At 32.0% G+C, this 23,416-nt stretch overlaps 2 protein-coding genes across 4 annotated transcripts in view; one reads left to right on the top strand and one right to left on the bottom strand.

Annotated features, from left to right (window-relative positions):
* The window catches only part of LOC108781854 (fatty acid hydroxylase domain-containing protein 2), a 16,556-nt gene extending 14,746 nt beyond the window's left edge, over positions 1-1,810 (bottom strand). For both annotated transcript variants that reach the window (XM_018549982.1, XM_018549989.1), the window contains exon 1: positions 1,676-1,810. In XM_018549982.1, the coding sequence (XP_018405484.1) occupies positions 1,676-1,700 (25 nt within the window). In that variant the 5' untranslated portion in view covers positions 1,701-1,810. The remainder of the gene's footprint in view (positions 1-1,675) is intronic.
* A 2,043-nt stretch (positions 1,811-3,853) lies between these two features.
* On the top strand, positions 3,854-21,553 carry LOC108782282 (golgin subfamily A member 4). 2 transcript variants are annotated; one of them, XM_018550508.1, is made up of 10 exons: positions 3,854-4,062; positions 6,082-6,255; positions 6,673-7,050; positions 7,264-7,616; positions 8,347-9,109; positions 9,351-9,459; positions 11,036-11,164; positions 11,481-20,055; positions 20,687-20,850; positions 20,947-21,005. In XM_018550508.1, exons 2-10 carry the CDS (start codon positions 6,088-6,090, stop codon positions 21,003-21,005), a joined length of 10,698 nt encoding a protein of 3,565 aa, XP_018406010.1. In that variant the 5' UTR covers positions 3,854-4,062; positions 6,082-6,087. The 2 variants fall into 2 exon arrangements, with proteins under 2 accessions (XP_018406010.1, XP_018406009.1); XM_018550507.1 differs by lacking the exon at positions 3,854-4,062 and adding an exon at positions 21,331-21,553 and having other exon boundaries at positions 6,049-6,255; positions 20,947-21,001.
* Positions 21,554-23,416: the final 1,863 nt, after the last annotated feature.

Below are 23,416 nucleotides of genomic sequence, written 5' to 3'. Positions count from 1 at the left end.
ATATATATGAAAAAAAATCATGCAATAGAAAAGTAATTCATCATAGTTTTTGAGAAAATGATTTGTAAATAACGTAACTCATAGAATATATAATAAAACAAGAATATCATATCCTTTAAGAGAACGTTTTATGATAGAAAAATATGTGAAAGGTTTATAAATTATTAAAATTCTTACGTTAAACCTCTCACAATATGAATTAATTATAGAACTCAATTTAAATATGGAAACAAAGTGTAGAAAGTGATGTAAATCTTTAAGCAAGGAATAATTTTAGAAGCAAGCGGAAAGCAAAGAGATAAATAAATTCTATAATATCAATCAATAATTTGCTTCAATGCAATTGCATAATTTTGATTATTAAATAAATATCTTTTGCGTTTATAGTTACAAGCGCCTGGAAAGCATTGTTTGTGTATTGTAACTGTCGTGTATATTAAATTTATTTTATTATAAGATTTATTTTATTATATAAGAAGCTTAAAAGATCAGTGAACAGTATGTAAACAACGTATTATCCGATTCTGTTTCATGTAAGCATGCAATTTTCAATCATATACAGAATTGAAAAAATGAGATAGAGATTATAAATGTAAATTAATCTCTACAATGTAAATAGATTCGTATTTCAAGGAGGAGCTCGAATAATCCGATGTAATTAGTTTCATATAGATAGAACAAGGTGTATAGCAGACTAAATATAATCAAATATATGTGGATATTGGTTCCTATAAATAGTCAGACGGTACCGGTATATTTATCATTAACTTTTGTTCCCAGTAGAATGGACTTTCGGAGTTAGATTCGTTAGGTCCCGTAGAATTGGCGCACAAAAGCATCCGTGACGCGTCGCGAAGCGAAATATCGATGTTTTGACACGACATTCCGTTTCAGAATCAAGAAGGAAAACCGGGTCAAGCCCTCACGATGAAAACAGAAATTTCGTTATTGATCAAATGTATATTACGCGCATCGGCGAAGCTCCAATTACTTCGTGTGGCATTTTTCTACGTTACACCCGCTCTGCCTTATTATTTTCACGAAGTGATATCGAACAAAAAAAAAAGAAAGACAAAACGCTATCGCTTCTACCGAAGCCTTGGTTTCTTTTTCTCGAAAAATAGAAATTCGCGCGGTATCGCTTCTATACGTGTAGAAAACACTCGAGTTCTCCGCGGACGAGTTTCGTATTTTACTCTCTGCTTACCGAGCGAGTCGTTCAAAGAGGGATTCGTGATAAGAAATCCGCGAGAAGAAAATCGCGAGCGGGAGAACAAAGTCTCGCACAGAAAACCCTCTCTTCTCGTTGAAAAAAAAAGTCACAGCTCAAATCCTGTTCGCGCGCAATGGAAGCGCCTCAAAATGGCATGCTGGCGCTGCTGCGCTATCGGAATTTCGTTCGCGACCATCGACAGTCATATCAAAACAAAAATGATCGTGGAACAGTTTCTTTTCCATCGGAGCAGGATAGGATGAAATGGCTTATCGGTATAACACGTACCGCGAACATAAGCGCGTTTTCCTCTATGCGATACGTCGGACTTCCTTCAGCCGTTTCATCCATGACCGAGCGAGCTGTCAAGTGGGAGAGTTGGGGGAAGGCCAAGCGCCAACAAAATGGGATATTTCCGTGGTATCTTTATGATTTCTCCATGCGATCGTATAATTTTCCTACCTTTGTACAGTTGCTGCACCTCCATTGTCGTTGACACGGTGGCGGTGCGTTAAACTGGGGAAAACTACGCTGCTCCTCTCGACAATCTCGGGCAGGCGCGGATAGTCGATAGGCACCGACGGCGATGACGCGAGCGGCGCCGAGAACTGCAAGTGCGCCGCGTAGCGCGCCGCTGCGTCGCGCGCGATATGCTTTGCCTTTGCGCGGCGTCGACAACATATAGAATGTACAGCGTGTCCTGCGGGTGATATACGAGTATCAAGTGACATTGAAACGCTCGAATATTTCGCGCTATTTTCGGACATTGTATAATTAAAAATTAAATGTTGTAACGTATACATATTGAAATTGATTTTATGCATAAACGTTGTCGGCTTCGTGCTCGAATAAAAAATCATTTCCGTTAGTTTTCTTAATTAAACTGCCATGCTTTTGACAGTGTTGAAAGTGGAAAAACAATCTGCAAATATTTACGCTACGTATTATAAGTACATGTATTTAAATTAGTATAATTTTATTAGTTTTTTAATTTTACTTTATTCATTAGCGAATAATAAGTTACGATCAGTTACGATATTCTTAACAAAACATGTAAGAATAATAACTCAGGTAGCACAATATTAATTCATTTGATTTCGAAGAGCATTCACCTCTTCATCTTAAGCAAGTTCTTTATGAATTAGCATAACCTGTTCGAATGAACTTAATAAAGAGTTAAAAATTTACAAATGCATGCAAATATATATATTTATATGTATATACTTAGTATGTATATGTTACCTTTACTGAAAGCAATTATTTAATTTGTATAAAAATCAAAGTATATGATTTATTTTTGTACAAAATTAAAAATAAAAACGGATATCTTTCGAATTTGAAAAAGAGGATAACAATTGGTGACAAAAGTGTGAATTAAGTATAATATATAATCTTTTGGGACTCTCATAAATATTTTTGAAACAGAAATAAGCCGAAACAGGAATTTATTTCATAAATTGGGGAATCAGAAGAGAATTCTTTTTAGATTCTGTGCAGAAATAAATTTGGAGAATGGGTGAAATAAAAAAGGTATTGCGTGTCGACTTGCTCCTAAATTAGGAAAATTCGATTTGCTGCTGAATCATTGTTTTTATCGGAAGATAAGTTACTTTTTCTTTTAGTACATTCAAACGATTGCTATTATAAGTGTCTATTTTTATAGCTTCGTTCATTAAAACAGAGATAAGAATGGCACAATAAGTAGCGCTAACAGATATTTTTTATTTGATGTTACATCATTCCATCTTTTTTACATTTAAGTGAGTAACAATTAAAGATAACAGAACGACGTATATACTCGTATATCTTACTTGCGTATCACTAAATGGAAAACTACAGCGTTATTCCTCGAATCCGAGATATATATAGTCGAGATATTTCAAAATGACTTTTACATGGAATATTTACGTATTGTTTATTATAAGTTATACGAATTTTTTTATATAAAACAATAGCATACTTATACACACACGCACATATATATACAATATATATATATATATGCATGTGTGTGTATAAGTGATGTAAAATATATAAATTCATAATAAAGTAAATTTATTATAAAGTTGGTCTACATGATATAGCGTTAATAATTAAAATAGTGATACGACACTGCTCGGCGCTCAGTGAGCTATCGCTGTTTCATTTGATTGGTTTATATTTTATAATCTAACAGAATATGCCAATCAGATGAAAGAGCTCAGCGCGACCAGTTATCGTTCTGAATGCACCCCCATTTATATCAAATACCACTAAATACAAATTTCAAACACGCACATACGGGGCCATTTTTCACCAACTCGATTATCCTGGATCGGTGGATGAACCGTGATTGATCAATTCTGGCTAAACAGCAAATGCGATTAGTCAGTTCCACGGCCGATTATAAATAATTGGCGCGTTGGTGATCAGTCCATATTCATCTATTGTTTGACTTTGTGGACGTGACCAGATTCTCTTGTGTAGAAACTCTAGCACACCCCGCTCCGAATGAATGGATTCTTTATCTGTCGTTAGTAATCCACCAACTGCAGATACTTGCAATTTTGTTTCTTTAGAAGATGATGGCACTCGCCACGGTGCGGCGCACACGGCGGTACTTTCGACACTTCCGGCCGTAAGAGTATCATGGCACGACGATGATGATGTCGGTTCGGTCTCGTCGCGGATTCACGTAGAATTTTCGTTGTCACTCGCTTTCGCGCATCCGCGGGCCGTTCCACCGTGGTATGCGTGTCTGACGTGCGCTCATTTACAGCGCCGAGGAACCGCGATCGGCGATAGAGCGACCTAACTATGAGCGGCGACGTGTTACCCTCCTGACACTTGACGCGACGTCGTAACAGAAGGTACGTAAAAAAAATTGCACTGGGAAGACGCGTCTCCCCGTTCCCGATCGTTCCCCCCCCCGACGACATCCGCGTGTACCCGTTCTTCGTTGGAAAAACGCGCGCTCGCATTTCTCTCACGTACGTCTCTCGCTTTAGATTACGTCACGTTTGCTACGTGTTCGGGATCAGCGAAATCCGATATACCCGCGTTCCGGATAACCGACCAGTTTTGCATGACCACGTATTTCCGATCTGCGAAGATTCCGCAGACTACACGTAAACGAATGTTTTCTGAAAACTTTTATGTTCCTCATCACTTCGCATTGTTAGCAGCCGTTGTTGATCTTGTCCTTACGACTTACAATGACAATCTTAATACTTAGTTTTTGTTCTTGAAAATTATGCTAAATTGACGAAATTGATACATATTTATAAAATCATGTTATATCGCTATTTTGTGATATTTTTTTGTTTGCGCATTTTGTGTCCTTGATATATGTATTGAAACATCTTGATATACATTCTTTGGCTTTGAAGTTTGAAATGCATACATATATATATATATATATATATAACGTTCTGGTCATTAATTTGTTTTTTACAAGGGAGTTAAAAGACTATAAAAAGATTGAAACATTTGCTTTATATTTTAATAAACATTGGCACCATTAAAAATAAATGTTATTAGTGAAAACATCCTGCTCGACTTCTTAGCTTCTATATTTTTATAACTGTTTTTGTATTTCTTTTTTTATATTTTGTTATATTTATAAAATGATTGTATTTAGTTATATTGTATTATAGATAATAATACAATGAAGTAAACAGTTGAAAATAATATGAAGTATACAATTTATGGAATTTTATGTTGAATCTATTAATTGAATATTTTATTGTTTTTTTGTGAATTGTTTTATCTATATTATTTTTTAATTGATAAAAATTTATTAAAAACATGTCAAAGACAATTTTTATATAAATTTTGCACTCTCATTGCAAGTACATAATTTTAATAAATACATATAAATGTTATTCTTTAAAAAATGCAAATATTTGTACACGTGAAAATACTTACATGTAAAAACTTCTCATGCTATTCCCCCCAAAAAGGTATAAATTTGTTTTAAATTCAACAATTGATTACTTTTATGTAATAAATTTAATAGAAAAAATATCAAAGCAATTTTTTTTTATTTAATATATGGTATTTTATCATATTTTATTTTTGAAATAAAAAAGAATAAACTACGAACAAAACTAAATATTAAAAATTGTATAGGAACTGTGACTGTATATCCACTGTATTGTCTAAGAATATAATTCTTTTTCATCAAAAATATATGGATACGTATAGTTGTAATAAAGTTTTAATTTTTTAAAAAGACATTTGAGTGTTAATACAATTTATTTACGAATTTTATTTATTTGTAACTTTATGTATTATAGAGACATGATTAGCGAATATTTTCTGTACATTTTCTTGAGTTCGACATTACACAGCTATTAAAAATAAGAAATGGTAAAATTAACGTTAATTTTTCAAAGTAATAAAAACAAGAATTAATACTAATATAATAGATAATAATATAAATAAAAAGGTATGATTCTGAAACATCTTAATAATGTATAATTGACCGATTAATAAAATGATATGATGTTAATAAAGTATGTAATAATATTAATACGTAACACTTACATTTTTTATGTAATATTATTGTTATTGTTGACACTCTTAGAATAAAGAACGGAGAAAAGATGTACGATCGTTGGCGTTGTCTTAGTACTGAGTATTTGTGTAGAAATGAGGCGGAATGTGAAAAGTCTGATCTGCGTTGAGACATAATACAATTAGTTTGCCCCAGTCTAAACCCTATCCAATTAGAACTGGAAAATGGGAGCACTAGGTGATATTCTATTTTGCCATATTAGATAAAACTTTCACTGCCATGAACTTTCAGTTGTCCCTTGTCCGAGTGTATTTCCAGTTAAGTTGAAAAACAAATAATGCAGTGGTTTGTGTTGCTTCTATTTGTACAGTTCATAATGTGGGGATCGTCTGAGGAATCATCAGGCGCGATGGAAGGCGGCCCTCCTGAGGCTGTAGTACATACGTTGGAGACATGCGAGCAAAATAAAAATCAATTAGAATCTCTCAAGGAAATTATGATGAGGAATCAACAAAGTTTAAAGAAAAAGGAGGAGGAGGTTCAGGTAAAACATAAATTATTAAAGTATGTATATATTTCAGAAACCTCGTTCTTTTACATATATGTGAATGTCAACCAAGAGACCGTTTCTCATTTAATATTTATACATTAATGTCTTTGAATTATTATTGAATAAAAATTCAGAAAAGCAATTTTAAGAGTGTAAGTAAATGATTTTATTTATGGATTAATTGTTAAATTATATAATTTATTTCATTAATGTCTTAAAATCAAATATTTTAGATTATATCAAATAAGCACAAATAATAAAATTAGTAATTTTATTTGGTAATTACTAGGAAAGAAAGAAATGATATTGAAATTTTTATTGTTTTTTGTACTATTATTGGAACACAATGTTCTATAATTGTATATATGTATATGCATTGTATGTATATTTATTTTTTGTTCATGTATCTAGGAGTATGCACGAAGATTGTCAAAGATTAAGTCTAGAGCAAAATTATCACGTCGTAGTAAAGAAGGAGCTTCATCATCCAAAGATACTACGCATTCACATAAGACTGAATCTACAACAATGGATGTAACAGATGATACAATTGATGATATTAGTCAAGCAAAAACCCCAAAGGCAAAGTCTTCTTTACTTCAACGAAAATTAGCAGAAAATAGGAAAGTGTTCGAGCAACGTAGCAAACAATTGACAGAAACGAAACGAGCAGTGGAAGAGAAAGTTGAAGCTATCAGGCAACAATTGGACGAAACAGATTTAGTAGTAGCAGAGCATAAGGAGCAATTAGGTATTACACCAGTTAGGCCTTTTGTCATCACTTCGAATGTGAGTTCTATATCAGCTCTTTTACGTATAATTTTCCTATTTAAATTTTTTATAATATTCTTTAATAAGTATAATAAAAAAAATAATAATTGGTTATATAAATATATATATATATATATATAATGTATAAAATTTTATAAAAATATGATCAAATTTATTAGTTTATTTTTTAATTTAATAAAATTTGTGTTTTGTTTTTTTTTTTAATTTAAGGTGACGACTCCAGTTCAAATACAAAGTATTCAAGAAAAGGAAAAAAAAGTTATGGAACTAAATAATAAAATCATCGAGCTAGAAGCTACTATTCTGGATCTTCGAGAAAATTTAAAAGAGAAGGACTCTGTTATTGATTCCAAAACGAAAGCGATTACTCTTATGTCTGCAGATCTTTCCAAGAAGGGTAAGACAACGTTGGACACTCTCGAAGATACGAAAGACGAAATGCGAACGATGCAAGAAAATTTTATCTTGATCGAAACGTCTCTGAAAAATAAGAATGTCAGTCTATTGGAACAACTAGAGGAAAGAGATAACAGGATATCGGATTTGGAGCATACAGTTAATAGGTAATATATTTTTCAGTAATGTATATATTTTTGTTACATTATAAAATTAAAAAACATTTTTAATTAATAAAATGTAGACTTTGATATTCGAGTAATAAAAAACAAAATATTTTCATATTATTAATCGATATATATAATTAAATTTTGGTAAAATGTATTAATTATTAATTTTACATTATCTGACATCATCTATATTAGATGTTCGCTCCTGTAAATTGGCTTGAATTTTAACGAAACTTATTTGTGCGAAGGTAGATACCATCTGTCCTTTTATTAACTTGCGCTTAATACTTTTTACTGTTAACGAAGAATTTTAAATTTTAACAAAACTTAGTTGTACAACGATGGATCTTTTCTACTTTTACTTAATTGACACAACAGGCACATAATGAATAGATATAGTTATAGATAACGAATTTTGTATTATTATTAACGGATATTACAACGATTTGTAATTTGTAATTTTTAACATTGAGAATGACCCGATCGAAGTTAAAACGTATGATTATTTTTTTTTAATTAAAGTGATTATTATATTACTTGGCTCTTTTCCTTTATTTTTTATTTATATTTTATACGTACAGAGCCTTATTATTATATTAATTAATTATTGATATTATTACATGTAATATTGTATGATATTTGTTTTTTACGTGGAATAATGTGTTTCAAGATTTCAAGTTTTTTTTAATTATTTATTCTTTATTTATGGTTTATTTATACTCTTTAGGTTTGAAGAGCAATTCAAAGAACAAAAAATAGCTGAATTGGCAAGTGTGGATTTCTCGCGTTCCACTATGGATACTTTAGCGGAAACAAAAGACGTGATGAAATCAATGCAGGAAAATTTTATTCTTGTCGAATCATCATTGAAATTGAAGAATGATAATCTTCTTCAACAATTGGGGGAATACGAAATAAAATTAGCGGAAGCCAAAGAAAAGATATTTCAATTAGAATCTGGTGCTGGTATAGTGACAACTCCGGCAGTTGAGGATTTACAATTGAGGATAGAGAAATTGGAGCAAAATAATCGACAACTTCTGGATGAGAAATACGAATTGCAGAAAAATATTGCTGAATTGCAGAATAAGATTATTAGTAATAAATTAGTTGATGGTAATGATGCAATCGTTGAGAAAGATAACAGAATAGCAGAACTCGAAAATTTGATAGAAGAACTGAAACAATCAAACAAATTGCTAGAAGAGGAATCGAAGACTGAATTGCAGAAGCAAGTAGCTGAATTATCGTCCAAAAACGAGGAATATTCCAATAAAATTACCGATCTTGAAAAACAAGTGCATGAACTTGAAGCGGAAAAGAATGATATCTCAGTGAGATTGTCAACTGAACAAGGGGTGCCTAAAGAAGATATGATAACAAAATTGACTAAGGAATTGGAAGATTCAAATAAAAGTATGATCAAATTAAAGGCTCAACATAGAAGCAAAGTGAAAAATTTACAGAAACAATTGGAAAACTTCAAAATGGTAAGAAAACTTACTGAAATATTATTTTTACATTTTAATGTTAAAAATTGTAAATTATAATTGGAAAAAAATATATATATAAACTTTTATTTTTTGTCTTATTTTTCTTGAAATACTGTACTGTTCAATTGAAAATACAATTGGTTAATATTGTTTGTCAGCAACAAATATTCAATCGGAATATATCGTATATATTCGCGAATTTCTCTTTATGAAAATAGTAATTTATATGTTCCATTAGATATCCGATACGAATGCAGAACTCGTTAAATTGGGCAATCAAGTGGCATTATTGGAGGAGGAGAAAGGTAACCTTCAGCTGAGTCTGGTAGACTTTGACGAGCTTAAAGGTAGGAACCAGGACAAACGTTTTATCGCCGATGTTTCCGTTGTCCTAGTTATATTATCAGATTTTTAATGCGATCTGTGTTAATATTTTTTATCGCGATAGCCTGTTTTCTTGCCCTGTTTCCTCTATGAATGAAAAGTATTCGTCTTAATAATTATATGTATATATTTTTTGCAATAAAACAAAGGGTTTATTAGTACACTATAGTAATAATTAATATCAATTTTTTACAAATATAGAATATTATCAATAAAATATCAGTTGCGCGAGTTTTGAAAGAGTATTAAAAAGTATTTAAAAGAAAATGGAAAGCAACTTCTTAATATTTTCTGGTGATGGAATCTTTTTACTTATGTCTTGTATGCTTCAATTATATTGAAACATTTATGAATAATACTAATCAATGATATTTGAAATATTTTTTGTCATAATTGAGCATAACATGGTACCTACTTTACTTGTCAAAGTTTGCTGCGAATTTATTCATAGAAGTAGATTTATTCTTAGTACTTTTCTCATTTTACATTAAATAAATGATTAATTGCATGAACGATATATGATTAATTGCAATAATAATATTTTGAACTTTTTGCGACACTCTTAATTCACTAATGCTATTATTATAATACATGCGATTATTAAATTGAATAATGTGCGATTGAAAGTATTATATGACTAATTTTTGATTAGTATACATGATTCAGTGATGTGTGTGTGATGCCAATAGTTAAATATATATGTAAAACAGAATAAATTGAATGAAATATTGTATATAATTATTGGCTTTTCATAATGTTTGTTGCTTCGAATATTTATGGAAAGAGAAGGATATTCTATTATAAATATATAAAGAAATAAGGCTTACTATCAGTAGATTGTGCTTTTAATTAAAAAGGTGATATCTTGCAATAAAATATATATAATTATTTAATATTGTCATATACATATCTCAATTTTTAATATAAAATAAAATAATATGTATAAAACTAATAATAATGAGAATGAATCATATAATTGTGATTCTCACATTGGTATCATATAATATATTATTTAAAAATATTCGGCTGATAGTTTGTAATTTTTTGAAATAAAGAATATACAGAATGATAGTTAAGTACTCTAAAAGATTTTAAAGGATAAAAGTACATTCGTGTCCAAGTTCAAGGAAAAATTTCATTTTTTTTCAAAAATTTAAAAAATAACTTAAATTATTTTGATGAAATTTTAAATAAAAAGTTTCATCAAAATAAACCGAGTAGTTTTTTAAATATTTAGAAGAAACACAATTTTTCCTTTAATTTTGACACTCTGTATCTTTGAAATTAGGCTATTTTGGACATATAGTTATATGAAGTTATTTTTCATCTTGATTTAGTGTGAGAAATCATCCTTTAAAATTTTTTTAAATACCTAACTACAACCCTATATAATTATCAGTTGCATAAAAAATAATTTAATCAGAAAATTTGTTGTTACACTAACTTAAGCTTAGCACTTAATTACTGCTTGCTTTAAGCTTACTATGAATGAAAATAAAATTGCACGTACGTTATCGGCAAATTATACGATCTGCACAGCCTCAGCAGGAGATTGGCAAGAACGTGTTGCTGACCTGGAAAATAAGGTTTCATCTCAAACAAAAGAGATACAGATGCATATTGATGCAATCGCCATCTTAGAGAACCAAAAGTTAGATCTAACGCAAGGTAATTGTCATATTGAAGTCTATGCAGAATAAGATGTGTTTATGTATGTTGATGTTTTAAGTTATTTTTTAAATATGAAATTATGCTACACAAATTATGTTATTCTAATAAAATTGTAAATTATTAATTATTCCGCTTTTCTTTGATGAATTATTATTTACTTTGTGTAACAGTATTAATAACTGTACAGTATTAATAACTGTCTAATTTTCTGTTATATACGTACACACATTATAATATTACTAAATATTAAGTATCAACATGTTTATATTTCGATGGAACGAGTTTGTGAAGTTTCAATTTTTTTTTTTTTCAGAGCTTCACACGGTAAAACAGGAAGTTTTAGCTCTAGAAGCTGAGAATGCAGAATCAGAGAATCTTAGAGTGACTGCAGAGATGAAGATCGTTGAACTAGAAGAACAACTGGAAACAGCACATAAAAGACAGAGTGAGAATAAACTTGAAAATGAACATCACGAACTCCTGAAAAAGTTTGACGCTTTGACGCAGGAAAATTCAGAATTATACAACAAATTAAACAAAATGGAGGAGAAAGGTACCTCGGATACTGGTTCGACAGAATCTTTCGAAGCTATTCAAATGAACGATAGAAATGATTTATTGAAAAAAATTGAGGATTTGGAACAAAAGAACAATGAATTAATGCTTAAGTTATCCAAGTTAGAGGAGAAGGATGGTTCACATGCTGGTTCGACAGAATCTTTTGAAACTATAAATGATACAGACCGCAACGAGTTAATAAAAAAGATTGAGCAATTAACGCAAGAGAATAGCGAATTGACCATAAAGTTGAGTAGGATTGAAGAGAAGGGATCATCCGACACAGGTTCCACGGAATCTTTTGAGCGTATTCCAGAACATAATGATAGCCCGACTAAAATCGAACTACTTACTCAGGAAAATAATGAACTTGTTATCAAATTAACAAAACTGGAAGAGCGATTGCTTCAAATAGAAAGCAACGCTGGATTAGATATTTCTAAAATTGATCCTAATTTAGAGACACCTAGAGATGATAGTAGTTTGCGATTGCAGATTAAGACGCTCACCCAAGAAAATGATAATTTGTTGGGAGAGATTTCTCAACTTAAACCACAGATAGATGATCTCACAGAAGAAAATAATAGGCTACAAGATCGTACAGAAATGTTGACAGCGGAGAATACTGAATTAGTTATAAATCGTACGAAATTAGAGGAACGTCTTCAAATGGAGACATCTCATACTTCTCAAATGTCAATTCAAGTGATAGAATCTGCTGATCAAATTAATGCCTTAATAGAGAGGCAACAAGTTTTGGAAAAAGAGCTGACGCAATTACGAAAAACTTCAATTGAACACTCGGTTAATGTAACATCATGCGAAACTGATGATGCAAAGTCCAAACTCGCGACATTAGAGAAAGAAAATGCTCAGATGGCAATGACGATCGCACATCTCGAAGAGCACATCAATATTCAAAATCTAATTAAAGTTACCAGAGAAAAAGAAGAGCTAGATTTAAAGCTGAAACATACGGCTTGTGATGATTTCTCCAGAGAAAGGTTGGAGTTTATTGATAAATTGGAGAAATTGAATCAAGAGAAAGAAAATGTTGCCCATGAAAGACAGGAATTGCAAGAGCAAATTAATATTCTTTTACAGAAATCGTCCGACGAAAGTTCGGAGATGCGAAAGGCGGAGGAAGTTGCTTGTCAGCAAACTGTAATTGTAGCATCCTTAGAAAAAGAATTGGAGAATAGTAAAATATTAATTGTAGAGTATAAAAATCAGATAGAGGAAATGAACATGAAATTGGAAAGTATGGAGGCAGAATTGCAAAAGAAAGCCGAGCAATTATTGGAATATGAAGCATCGGGTGCAAAATTGGAAAGTGTAGAACGTGAATTGAAGGATATGTTCGTTACAGCAGAAGAATGGAAATTCAAATATGATGACATGCAAGAAAAGATGCAAGTACTGGAGCAAGGAAAAGCATCGATAGAAGAAGCTTTTAAGACATTGGAGAATGGTAACAAAGAATTGCTAGAAGTGATAAAACAAAAAGATACGGCAACTGGTGCTCTACAAGATCATTTTCAAGGAATCGTAAGCTCTCTCGAAATGAGATTACGAGATGAAATGGCGTATGTAACGACGAAAGAACGTGAAGTTGCGGATTTGAAGACTGAGACTGAAAAGAAAGATCAAGAGCTGCATATTAAATATGCGCAATTGCAAAATGGAATGATTACTATAGACAATTTACAAGATGAGTTGAATAACTATTCGATCAAGCTTAAAGAAAACGAGACTTCTTTATCGTCATCATTAGGAGAGGTTGCGAAACTTAATGATATAATAAAAGAGAAAGAAGAGGAAGTTTATACTTTACAAGATAATATTAGCAAAATTACTGAAGTATTAGAGCGATCTAAGTCTACAGCAGAATTTGAGGAAACATTGGAGGATTTGCGAAATAAAGAAACAAGTTATATTGAATTACAAAGTAAATATGAAGAAACATTAAAGGAAAACAGTGAATTATCGCAAAAAATTGAGGATATGTTAAAACGTGACGAGAACATTGAAAATGAATTAATTAAGAAAGAACAGGAAATTGATAATTTGCTTATAGCTAAGAAGGATTTAGACACACAAATTGAAGAAATCAAGAGCAATAAAATTGAAGCTGAAAAACGAATTTGGGAACTGCAAACAATTTTGGACAATCAAACTACATACGCTGAGAAAGTGCAATCTGAACTGACGAACGAGTACAAGCAAATGGAACGGCTTAAAGCTAAACATATGGAGGACATAGCGATGCTTAATCGAAGATTGGAAGACGTTCTCGAGGAATTAGTTGAAAAAACACAGGAAAACGAAGCTATGAAATCCGAATTGAAAGAACTGCTTGGTAAAAACTTTACAGAAGAGACAAAAACTGTTTTAGAAAGCAAGGTCGTAGACTTGGAACAGAAACTTTCAGAATCGGAGAATAAGCTACAAGCGCAGTCTGAAAAGATGAAGAAGATTGTTGCGACGTTTAACAAAAAGAAAATAGCATGTCAAGAACTTGAAGCGCGTGTCGCTGAATTGGAGGAGAAATGGACGACAGAGAAAGATGAGAAAGAAGTTAAAAATAAACAGATACAAGAAGTAGAGATTTCCATGCGGGAAAAGGATAATAAGATCCATGACTTGGAGGAAAAATTACTGCAAGCGAAGAATGATATTGCAGAGATTGCTGCAAATTCAGAGAAATTTGAAAAATTATCGACTAGTTTGAAAGAAAAAATTACCGTGTTAATGGAACACGTTGCGGAGATGGATGAGGAAATTGAGAAGCAACGCACAGTGATAGAACGCATTTCTCTTGAAGCGATGACGGAGAAAATGGCGAAGGAGGATATTATCAAAGAATACGAAACCTACAAACTAACTGTGAGCAAAGAGGACGAACAGAAACAGGTAGTTTTGGATGAAGTAAAAGAACGAGCACGAGAATTGAGTGTACGCATGCAAGTGATGGAAAACGAATATCTGCAACAACTTGCTACAATAAAGAATCTGAATGCAGAAAATGGCCTCTTGTTTTCCAAACAAACGCAGATCGACGAAAAATTAGAAAATGCTGAAAAGAAATCAGAAGAACGTCGTGTATTAATCGAGCAGTTACAAAAAGAAATTGCAGCTATGACTACACAGGTTCCGGAACAGAGTGAACTGAGAGAAGATGACGCACGGATCGCGCAGCACTGCGATCATTCTGAGCAATGTCAGAATTTGGTGCAAGCATTAGAAGCGCGTCTACAAGAGCGTCAAGCAGAAATTGAAAATTTGAATAACGAGTTGGCCAATTCATATGGCAATATCGTATTACTTCATGATGAATCTCAGAGATATAACGATATGATGATGCAAACTGCTCAAGAGCGCTTCAATCAGTCACTTATGGATCAAACAAATACATTGCAACAAGAAATCGATTCTTTGAAAACGGAGAAAGCCGTGAGCGAACAGAGAGTATCGGAATTAGAGGCTGAGTTGGACAAGTACAAATATAAGAATGCAGAAGTTGAAGTCTCCGAAGGAATTCAAATTCCTATTACCGAAAATCAACAACAGAAGAATGATGATGTTTCACAGTTGTTCGATTCTGCGAAAAATTTTGATACGGCCGTCGTTTCGGATACAGACTCTTCGGATAAAAAGGAAATAGAACGATTGCAGGGTTTATTAAACGAAAAACAGAGTCAGTGTTCTGAGCATATAAAAGAAATAGATCTTTTACACAATAATATAGAAGAAGAGAAATTACATATCCAAGAGTTACAGAATCAGTTTGAAAATTCACAAAGCGAATTAAAAAAGAGAGAGAATCTTCTTTCTGAAAAAAATGTGCAGATAGATTTATTGCATGCAGAATTGGATAATGTAATTTGTCAGATAAATGATTTGAAAATGTTACGAGAACAATATCATACTGTTGAAGCAGAGTCACAGAGATTACAGCAAGTTGTAATTGACAAGAGTAGCCAAATAGATTTATTGATTAACGAATTGAATACTGTAAAACAACAATTGAGTTCGAAATTGCAGCAACATGTAGATGTAGAAGCCGGTTTACGAACAGAAATTTCACTTAAAGACACAGAAATCGCTGCAATTAAAACAGAATTGACTTCTGTAAAAGAAACTATTGAAACACTAACAGCGGAACGAGATCAGCAAGTTGAATCATATAAACTTCAGATTAATAATTTGGAAACAGAAGCGAGTAGTGTCAGTGACAATAATTTAATACAAGAGTGGGAACAGCGTATTTTGGCGACCACCACAGAGAGAGACTTGCTACAGCTGCAAGTAAATGATTTAACGGAATCTTTGGAAGAACTAAAGGAATCGCTCGCGAGTCAGCGCAATCTACAGATTGAGTTAGATAATGTTTTGCAAGAAAGGGATCGGGCTCAAGTACTTATTGCAAATCTTACGCAAGCTTTGGATGATTCAAAACAGAGTCTCCAGGAATCAAAGATACACGAAGATAGCTTGAAAGAACTTGCTTCCATGGAAAAATCGGTTGAACAAGAATTAAAACAAGTTTCTATGGTCGATGAATCGATTAACCGACAAGAACATGTACAATCGGCCCAAGCTCCTATCGAAAAGAAAATACAACAAGAAATTCAGTTGGATATAGGTTTGGATTGGGACAACGGTTCTGGAAACCTCAATATCGATGAAGAATCTTGGGGTTGGAGTGCAGAGAATGTTCAATCAGCTATTAGCAATCAACATCTCAGCACAATGACATTGAGTGCCGAAATGCAATTACATGCAAAAGTAGAAGATTTAGAAAATAAAATTAAAGACCTAGAAACACAGAACATTAGGATCGCCGAAGAGAGTAAATCTGCGCAAGTAAAGAGCGGTAAATTGGTAAAGAAATTGAAAGAATATAAAGTGCAAATAGGGGACTTGCAACAACAATTAAAGACGCAAAAACAGACTGACAGCTTTTTCGACTTGGATAAGACAATTGAAGAGGAGTTAAAAGCACAAATCACTAGTTTGGAAAAAGCTCTTAGTGAAATTAAGGAGGATAAGAAAAATATTATTGCTGAGAAAGAAGCTTTATTAAAACGGTTTGATGTAGTAGTATCAGCTAATGAGAGATATATGGAAATGAAAGAGAGACAGGACATGGAAGTTGAGGTATTACGCATTCAAAATAAGGAACTAGGTAACAAAATACAATCTTTAGAATGGCGATTACAGGAAAATGGTACAGAAGATACTATTTCTTCTTCAGCACACGAAAGTCAAAGTGATCCGTCATCTCATGAAATCGATAAACCTATTGCACGTAGTCAGCTTCAAAAAAGATCAGTAGAATCTAATGATGACTTGGAAATGATATCAAAGAAATATAAAGAAGAAATAGACGATTTGAAGGATGAGTTAGAAGCGCTTGCAGCAGAAAACGAGCAATTGCAACACTTTTTAGAAGAACAAAAAATGGCGATGGTAAATTTGGAACCAAAAGATAACAATAACATCGATGAGCTTATGAAAAAGTTAGACGCTTTGAACAACCAAAATGCTGAGCTTCAGAGCGCTTTAAACAAAAGTAAGGAAGAATATGATGTTCTCAGGAAACAATATGAACAAAGTCTAATAGATGCGAACGATCAAGTGACAGCAACGCGGCAGAACAACGATCTTCTCAAGATTGAATTTGCAGAGAAGATAGGTAGATTACAAACGGAGATAGACAACCTACAAAGAGCTTTAGAAGAGAAAAATGCTTTGGAAAGTAATGTTTTAATAAGCTCGGAAGAAAAATTTTCAGCCGTCAATGCATCCTTAATGGAAGTCACGGAATTGCTTAACGCCAGAGTCCAGGAAGTTGCTGATCTGAAACAAGAGCTTCAAGTTCAATACGTAGAAAGACAGCAAGCTGAAGCGACGCTACAATCAGAGATACAAAACTTGACTAAAGAATTGGACGAGAAGAAACAAGATGTAGGAATCTGGAAGCAAGCATTTAGCGACAAGGAACATGAGCTGATACAACAAAAAAGTGTAGAGACAGTAAATACTATCGTTAGTGAGGTTACTCAAGAATTGGTCCAGAAGCATGCGATTGAAATCGAAGGAAAAGATAAGGAATTACATGATTTAACAAAGAAATTGTCTGTATTGCAATCAACAATCGATGAGTACACCTTGATGCTGCGAGATTGCACGACTAAATTGGAGACGCAACAGCAACAAATTGCATATTTGAAGGAGGATCTAACAGAACGAAATTCGATAATAGGAACTATTCAAACTGATATGAATTTGATGAATGAAAAATTGCGAGAAAAACAACAAGAATTGATACAATACGAGGAAGAGAAGACAAAACTCGCAGCAGAAATGGAAAGATGTTTAGCAGATATCCAACACTTGCAAAATCGATTAAGTATCACGGAAGCAACTACAACTGACTTACAAGAATATAGTTCACGTATTCACAGCTTGGAACAAGAAGTTCAAATTCTAAAATCGGAAAAAGAATCGATCTTATTGCAATATGACCAGGAGACCGAAGTGTATAAAACTCAAATAGAAAATAATAAAGAGCATGTTAATGCTTTGAAATGTGACTTGCGAGAGAAAACTGAGCAATTGCATTACATGAGCACACAATTATGCGCCAAAGAGAACGATTTAGAAGGAATTAAGACCATGATGAGTGATAAGAATTCTTTATTAGAGATCACGAATCAAGAATTGAATGACAAACGAGCTGAACTGGAGAGATTGCGCAACGAGCAGAGTGCTCAAATGATCGATAGTCTTCCGGTCCCTAGAATAGATCGTGACGATGATGCGGAATTGCAAAGCACTATAAATGAATTGAAAGCGCAAATGGAAGTTAAGCAGCAAGAACTGGAACATCTGAAATATGTTTTGAGCGAGAATACGTATCCCACAATTATCCAGCAGATGCAAGATAGAATCAATTGTCTGTATAATGAGAAGGTTACATTAGAAGCTTCCTTACGAGCAACTGCGGAGAGCTTGACAGAGAAGCAGCAGCAAGTGAATTTTTTGACACAACGTATTAATGAGCAAAATCAGGAACACACGTCTAAGGAGGAAGTCAGTTTGTTTTCCAGAGATCGAAGATCTGTGCATGATCAGGAGGCAATTGTTAGGCTGCAGAACGAATTGCACTTGAATCAACAAGAGATTAACGAATTGAAGTATGTCATAGCCGAGAAAGACTCGCAGTTGTGTCTCCAGGCTAGCATGGAACCGCAATCAGATGACTTCGAACTGCGTGAAACTGTACAGAGATTGATGGGAGAATTGTATGGCAAAGAACAAGAAATACAAATGTTAAAATCGATGATTGCGGAATTACAAGAGCAGATTCTGCATTTTAAAGATTACGAGAAACTCTCTGAAGAGAGCAGAAACGCCATCGAGAAATTAACTTCGGAAAAAGAGCAAATTCGTATTAACGCTGAAGAATTTCTGAAAAAGGAATTGCAAAAGAAAGAATCGGAGATTGATAATATAAAGCAAAGATTATTAGAGGAAAACCAGAAGTTATTAGCGGAGCTTCAATTGAAGGATAGCGATATCGAGAATCTGAAAGCACAATTTGAACAATTACGGACAACTGCGAATGATCGAGACAATAAGTTGAAACAAAAAGAGATCGAATTGATGCATACAATTGACGATCTGGCGGAAAAAGAAAGAAGACTAGCTGAACTGAGCATTACCAAGGACACCGAACTTCATAACTTAAAGGTACAAATTCATGAAAAGGAGGTGCGTATAGATGAACTCCTAGCATTGTCCGTGGAAGAAGAGAAACAATTGGATGAGTTAAGGCAAGCATTAGCGACTAACGAAACAGAGGTAAATAGACTGAAAAAATTGTTGATGCAAAAGGTTTTGGAACACGATTTGATACAGCATGCTCTGAAGATAGATACTGTTGAATCGACATCGTCAAAAAGCTCAGAAACCGTTCAATCAGTTGACAATAAGGAGACAATTTCCAATGAATTAGATCTTGCGTTGTATATGCTTCATCAAAGGGACGTCCGATGTGAGGAATTGACTCATGAACTTATGCAGTTGCTTGAGGAGCGCGATACATTACAATTGCGATTGTCTAATGCGATCCGAGTGAACGAAGAACTTAGGAGAATAGGCAGCGCCGAAGCAAACCCAATGAAAGATTCATCATTGTCTTCTAGTACGATAATAGAACCTGTCGTGGAACAACCTTCACCTTCAAAGTCCGAGGGACCAGTCGAGATTGCGAAAGAAGCTATCGACATTCCGATTGAGGATAAGGAAGCTCTTGCTCTAAAGTAAGTAAAATTTATTTTTATGACATTTCAAATTTACTATTTCTAGATGAACGTAGTCTTACACAGAGCTTATTATTTGGATTTTTTATATTTTGATTTAATTTGGAAATTTTTATTTTTTACATTTAACGCTAAACATAATTTCTGAATTTGATTTGTCCACTATAAAAAAAAAAAATATTTAATGCTACGTAGGTAGAAAATTCTATAATCATACTTTTAAATGTTAAATGTACAATACAAAAGAGTATTTTTTATGTAGCGTATTTAAAGAAAAAATTAAACAAAACTGGCGTAGATAGATTTTTTATTTTTAAAAGTCGCAGTTTCTCGTCAAATTAATCATGTTTTTCTTCATCCTAGTCGTTCATATGATGTTCATCATTGGCGCAAATGATGGCAGAAATTTATTAAGCTCATTACGATATCGTAATCTAGTTGAAAGTTGCATTATTTTATTTGATTTTCATAAAAATTTATGTATTTCTTTATAGATTTTCCAATATCCTACAAAGTTCAAATGTTGAAGAATCAAAATTATTCTTATCCTTTTAGCATATCATAATTAAATATCTCGCTCTCTGCATATTGTAAATCGCTTGCAGTTTGATATAAGCTAGTTCTCCTTTAGATTGTCACAGCTACATTCAGTCAGCCATACAAAGGATGTACGATTGAAGGATGAACGAGAATTAAGACATACACAACAAATGTCTTTGTTAGCACACAGAGACGTTTTAAACACGTTACCGCCCGAAGCAGCCGCAAGATTCGTTAACGCTAATTACACGCTCTGTAGGTATCATTTGATTTTTTAGTAGTAGAATTATTAGTAAACATATTATCAAATATTTAAAATTTTATACTAATTATATGTATTGATGTTTATAGCTCGAGATGTTCAGAGCCAATCGAGCGTTCTCTTGAATTGGTTGTGGGGCAAAAGGTAAATTATAAAAAATATATTTTATATTTTAATATTATGTATTATTTAATCTTATAGAATATGAAATTGTTTTTCGATTTTATAACTTGTAATATTGTATTTTTTTTCACAGAATTTTAATTCTATGCTTATGTAGTTTTATAACTTAAGAACTATATACACAACTCATTAATCGTCTAAATGTTTACTTTTATAGATTGTTGGTCTTTTTAATTTTAATTTTATTGATTTTATTTTTTATTATATTTTAATTCTTTGTTTTTTTAGATTAATCTTAAATGTAGTAATGTAAATAACAAAAGTTATTATTACGTGATATATTATTTTAGCACACCGAAGGTAGTGCACATGTGATGAATGAAGAGCGGGAATAAAGTGGTCATTGCTTTTGCCTTCTGAAGACATTCCTGCCAAGTGCCAACTGCCAAGACTTATTCCTGCAGTTAACTAATGTGTGTTGGAGCAGTTTGTCGTATTTTTAAAAAATCACATGCTGACACTATTGTAAAGAATCGTTTTGTGAAAATATTGTGAGTGATGTGATAAAAAATGTCAGAAAAAAATATTTTTGAAATTATACATACATATGTATAGAATGTAACTAGAGTATTTTTTTCGGAAAAAAGTTGCTCTCTCTTCTTCGAAAAAGAAGACAATATGTAAGGAGCAGACTTATGTGTATTATAATGTTGTACAGCAGATACGCATTGAGTGTAAGATGAAATCATGAAATATTAGATATTTTGCCTTTTTTATTCGGTGACTAAATTATTTATATAATAAAGAATATGCAATAAAACATACTACAGAATGTTGGAACGCAATTATGTTATTGAATATAAACATGTTTATTAAAAAATTGTTTTACTTTATCGGTTTATTAATTTAAGAATTATGTATCTAAATCATAAATTATCCACGCAATTGTCTTCCGGCTTGAAACAATTATAATATCTTGTTGTTGGTTGTACATCGAAGGGAAGCCATGTAAGGCAAATCACAAATAACGCATAAGTAATTCATGATAATTATAAATGATTCAATCGTTCTATTTCTATAAAATTTTATACAAAGAAAAAGAAGCTTCACTAAATAAATAAAATGTAGCCGAATAATATTTAATTGTATTATAAATTTTAATACAAAGTAAGTGTAAAATGTTGTAAAGTGTAAAATATGTTTGTGTTTTATACTATTCCTTAAAATTATATATAACTAATAAAATATGATTTACTAAATTGTTTGTGATGAAATTTAAATAAAGTAACAAAAATGACAATATTAACTAGAGTAATGAACATTTCGTTTCAAGAAATATCAAAACGAATAGCGAAAAAAGAAAAATATAATTCAGATGTAAGAGAAAAATACCCTCTTATATCTGTTATATAAAATATAAACCTGTTAATTAATATAGGATAAAATTCTTTATTTGTTTACTTTTGGAGAATTAAAGCTAAAAAAATTGTATTGAAATTGTGTGTGTATGCGCGTGCGTGTGTGTGTGTGTGTGTATATATATATATATATACACACACACACACACACACACACACACAATTTCAATACAATATAAAAAAATGGCATGCAATTAATCGTATATTATTCAGAATATAATATACACAATATGTTGTTGCAAAATATGCAATATCATAATATAGCTTACCCGTTTGTAAGTATATGGATAGTTAAATTTTTACTACACACATGTAAATATTAAAAATGTCATATTTTTAATTTATCTTCAAATTGTCTATTTAAATTTCGAATTATTAACATTTATTATCGCTTATTGCTTATACTTGTATACAGGATATCTCAAAATTTGCGAAATAAAAATATTATAAGAAAACAGTTTTCGAAAAAAATTTTTTTAAACTATTTGCCATTTATCATTCCGAGTAATACTTTTTGAGATACAAGAGTGTTAAGCTCTGGCCAATTATAGATTACAGTTAAACGATTATTTGTCCATGAGTTGCTCATCGATATAATTATAGATATCGTGCGTGGCAACTCATGGACAGACAGCAACTGTTTAATTGTAATCTGTAATTGGTCACAGTTTTAAGCTTTTACGAGTATATCTTGAACACTGTTATTCAAAATGAAAAATGGTAAAGTTTTTAACTTATTTTTTTCGAAAACTTTTTTACTGTATTTTAATTTGCAAATTTCAGAATACTTTGTATAGACATTATAGCTTTCAATGTCTATTTCTAGTCTCTCTCTCTTTTTAGAAAAGTAATAATTAAAAAAGGTAATTTAAAAAATAATTTTCTAAGCAGTAGGACCGTTAATGTGTTATTTTAAAATATTACTAACAATATTGAAGCGACGATTAAATTATTTTTTTTAAAGAAAGTTGCAGTAACGGTATTATTTTTATAAAATATATATAATATTTCCAACTCT

The sequence above is a fragment of the Cyphomyrmex costatus genome, unplaced genomic scaffold (assembly GCF_001594065.2).
Source record: "Cyphomyrmex costatus isolate MS0001 unplaced genomic scaffold, Ccosl1.0 scaffold123, whole genome shotgun sequence".
Taxonomy (NCBI): Eukaryota; Metazoa; Arthropoda; class Insecta; order Hymenoptera; family Formicidae; genus Cyphomyrmex; species Cyphomyrmex costatus.
Note: the sequence above shows the minus strand (reverse complement) of the source record. Positions and strands in the feature narration are given on the sequence as shown.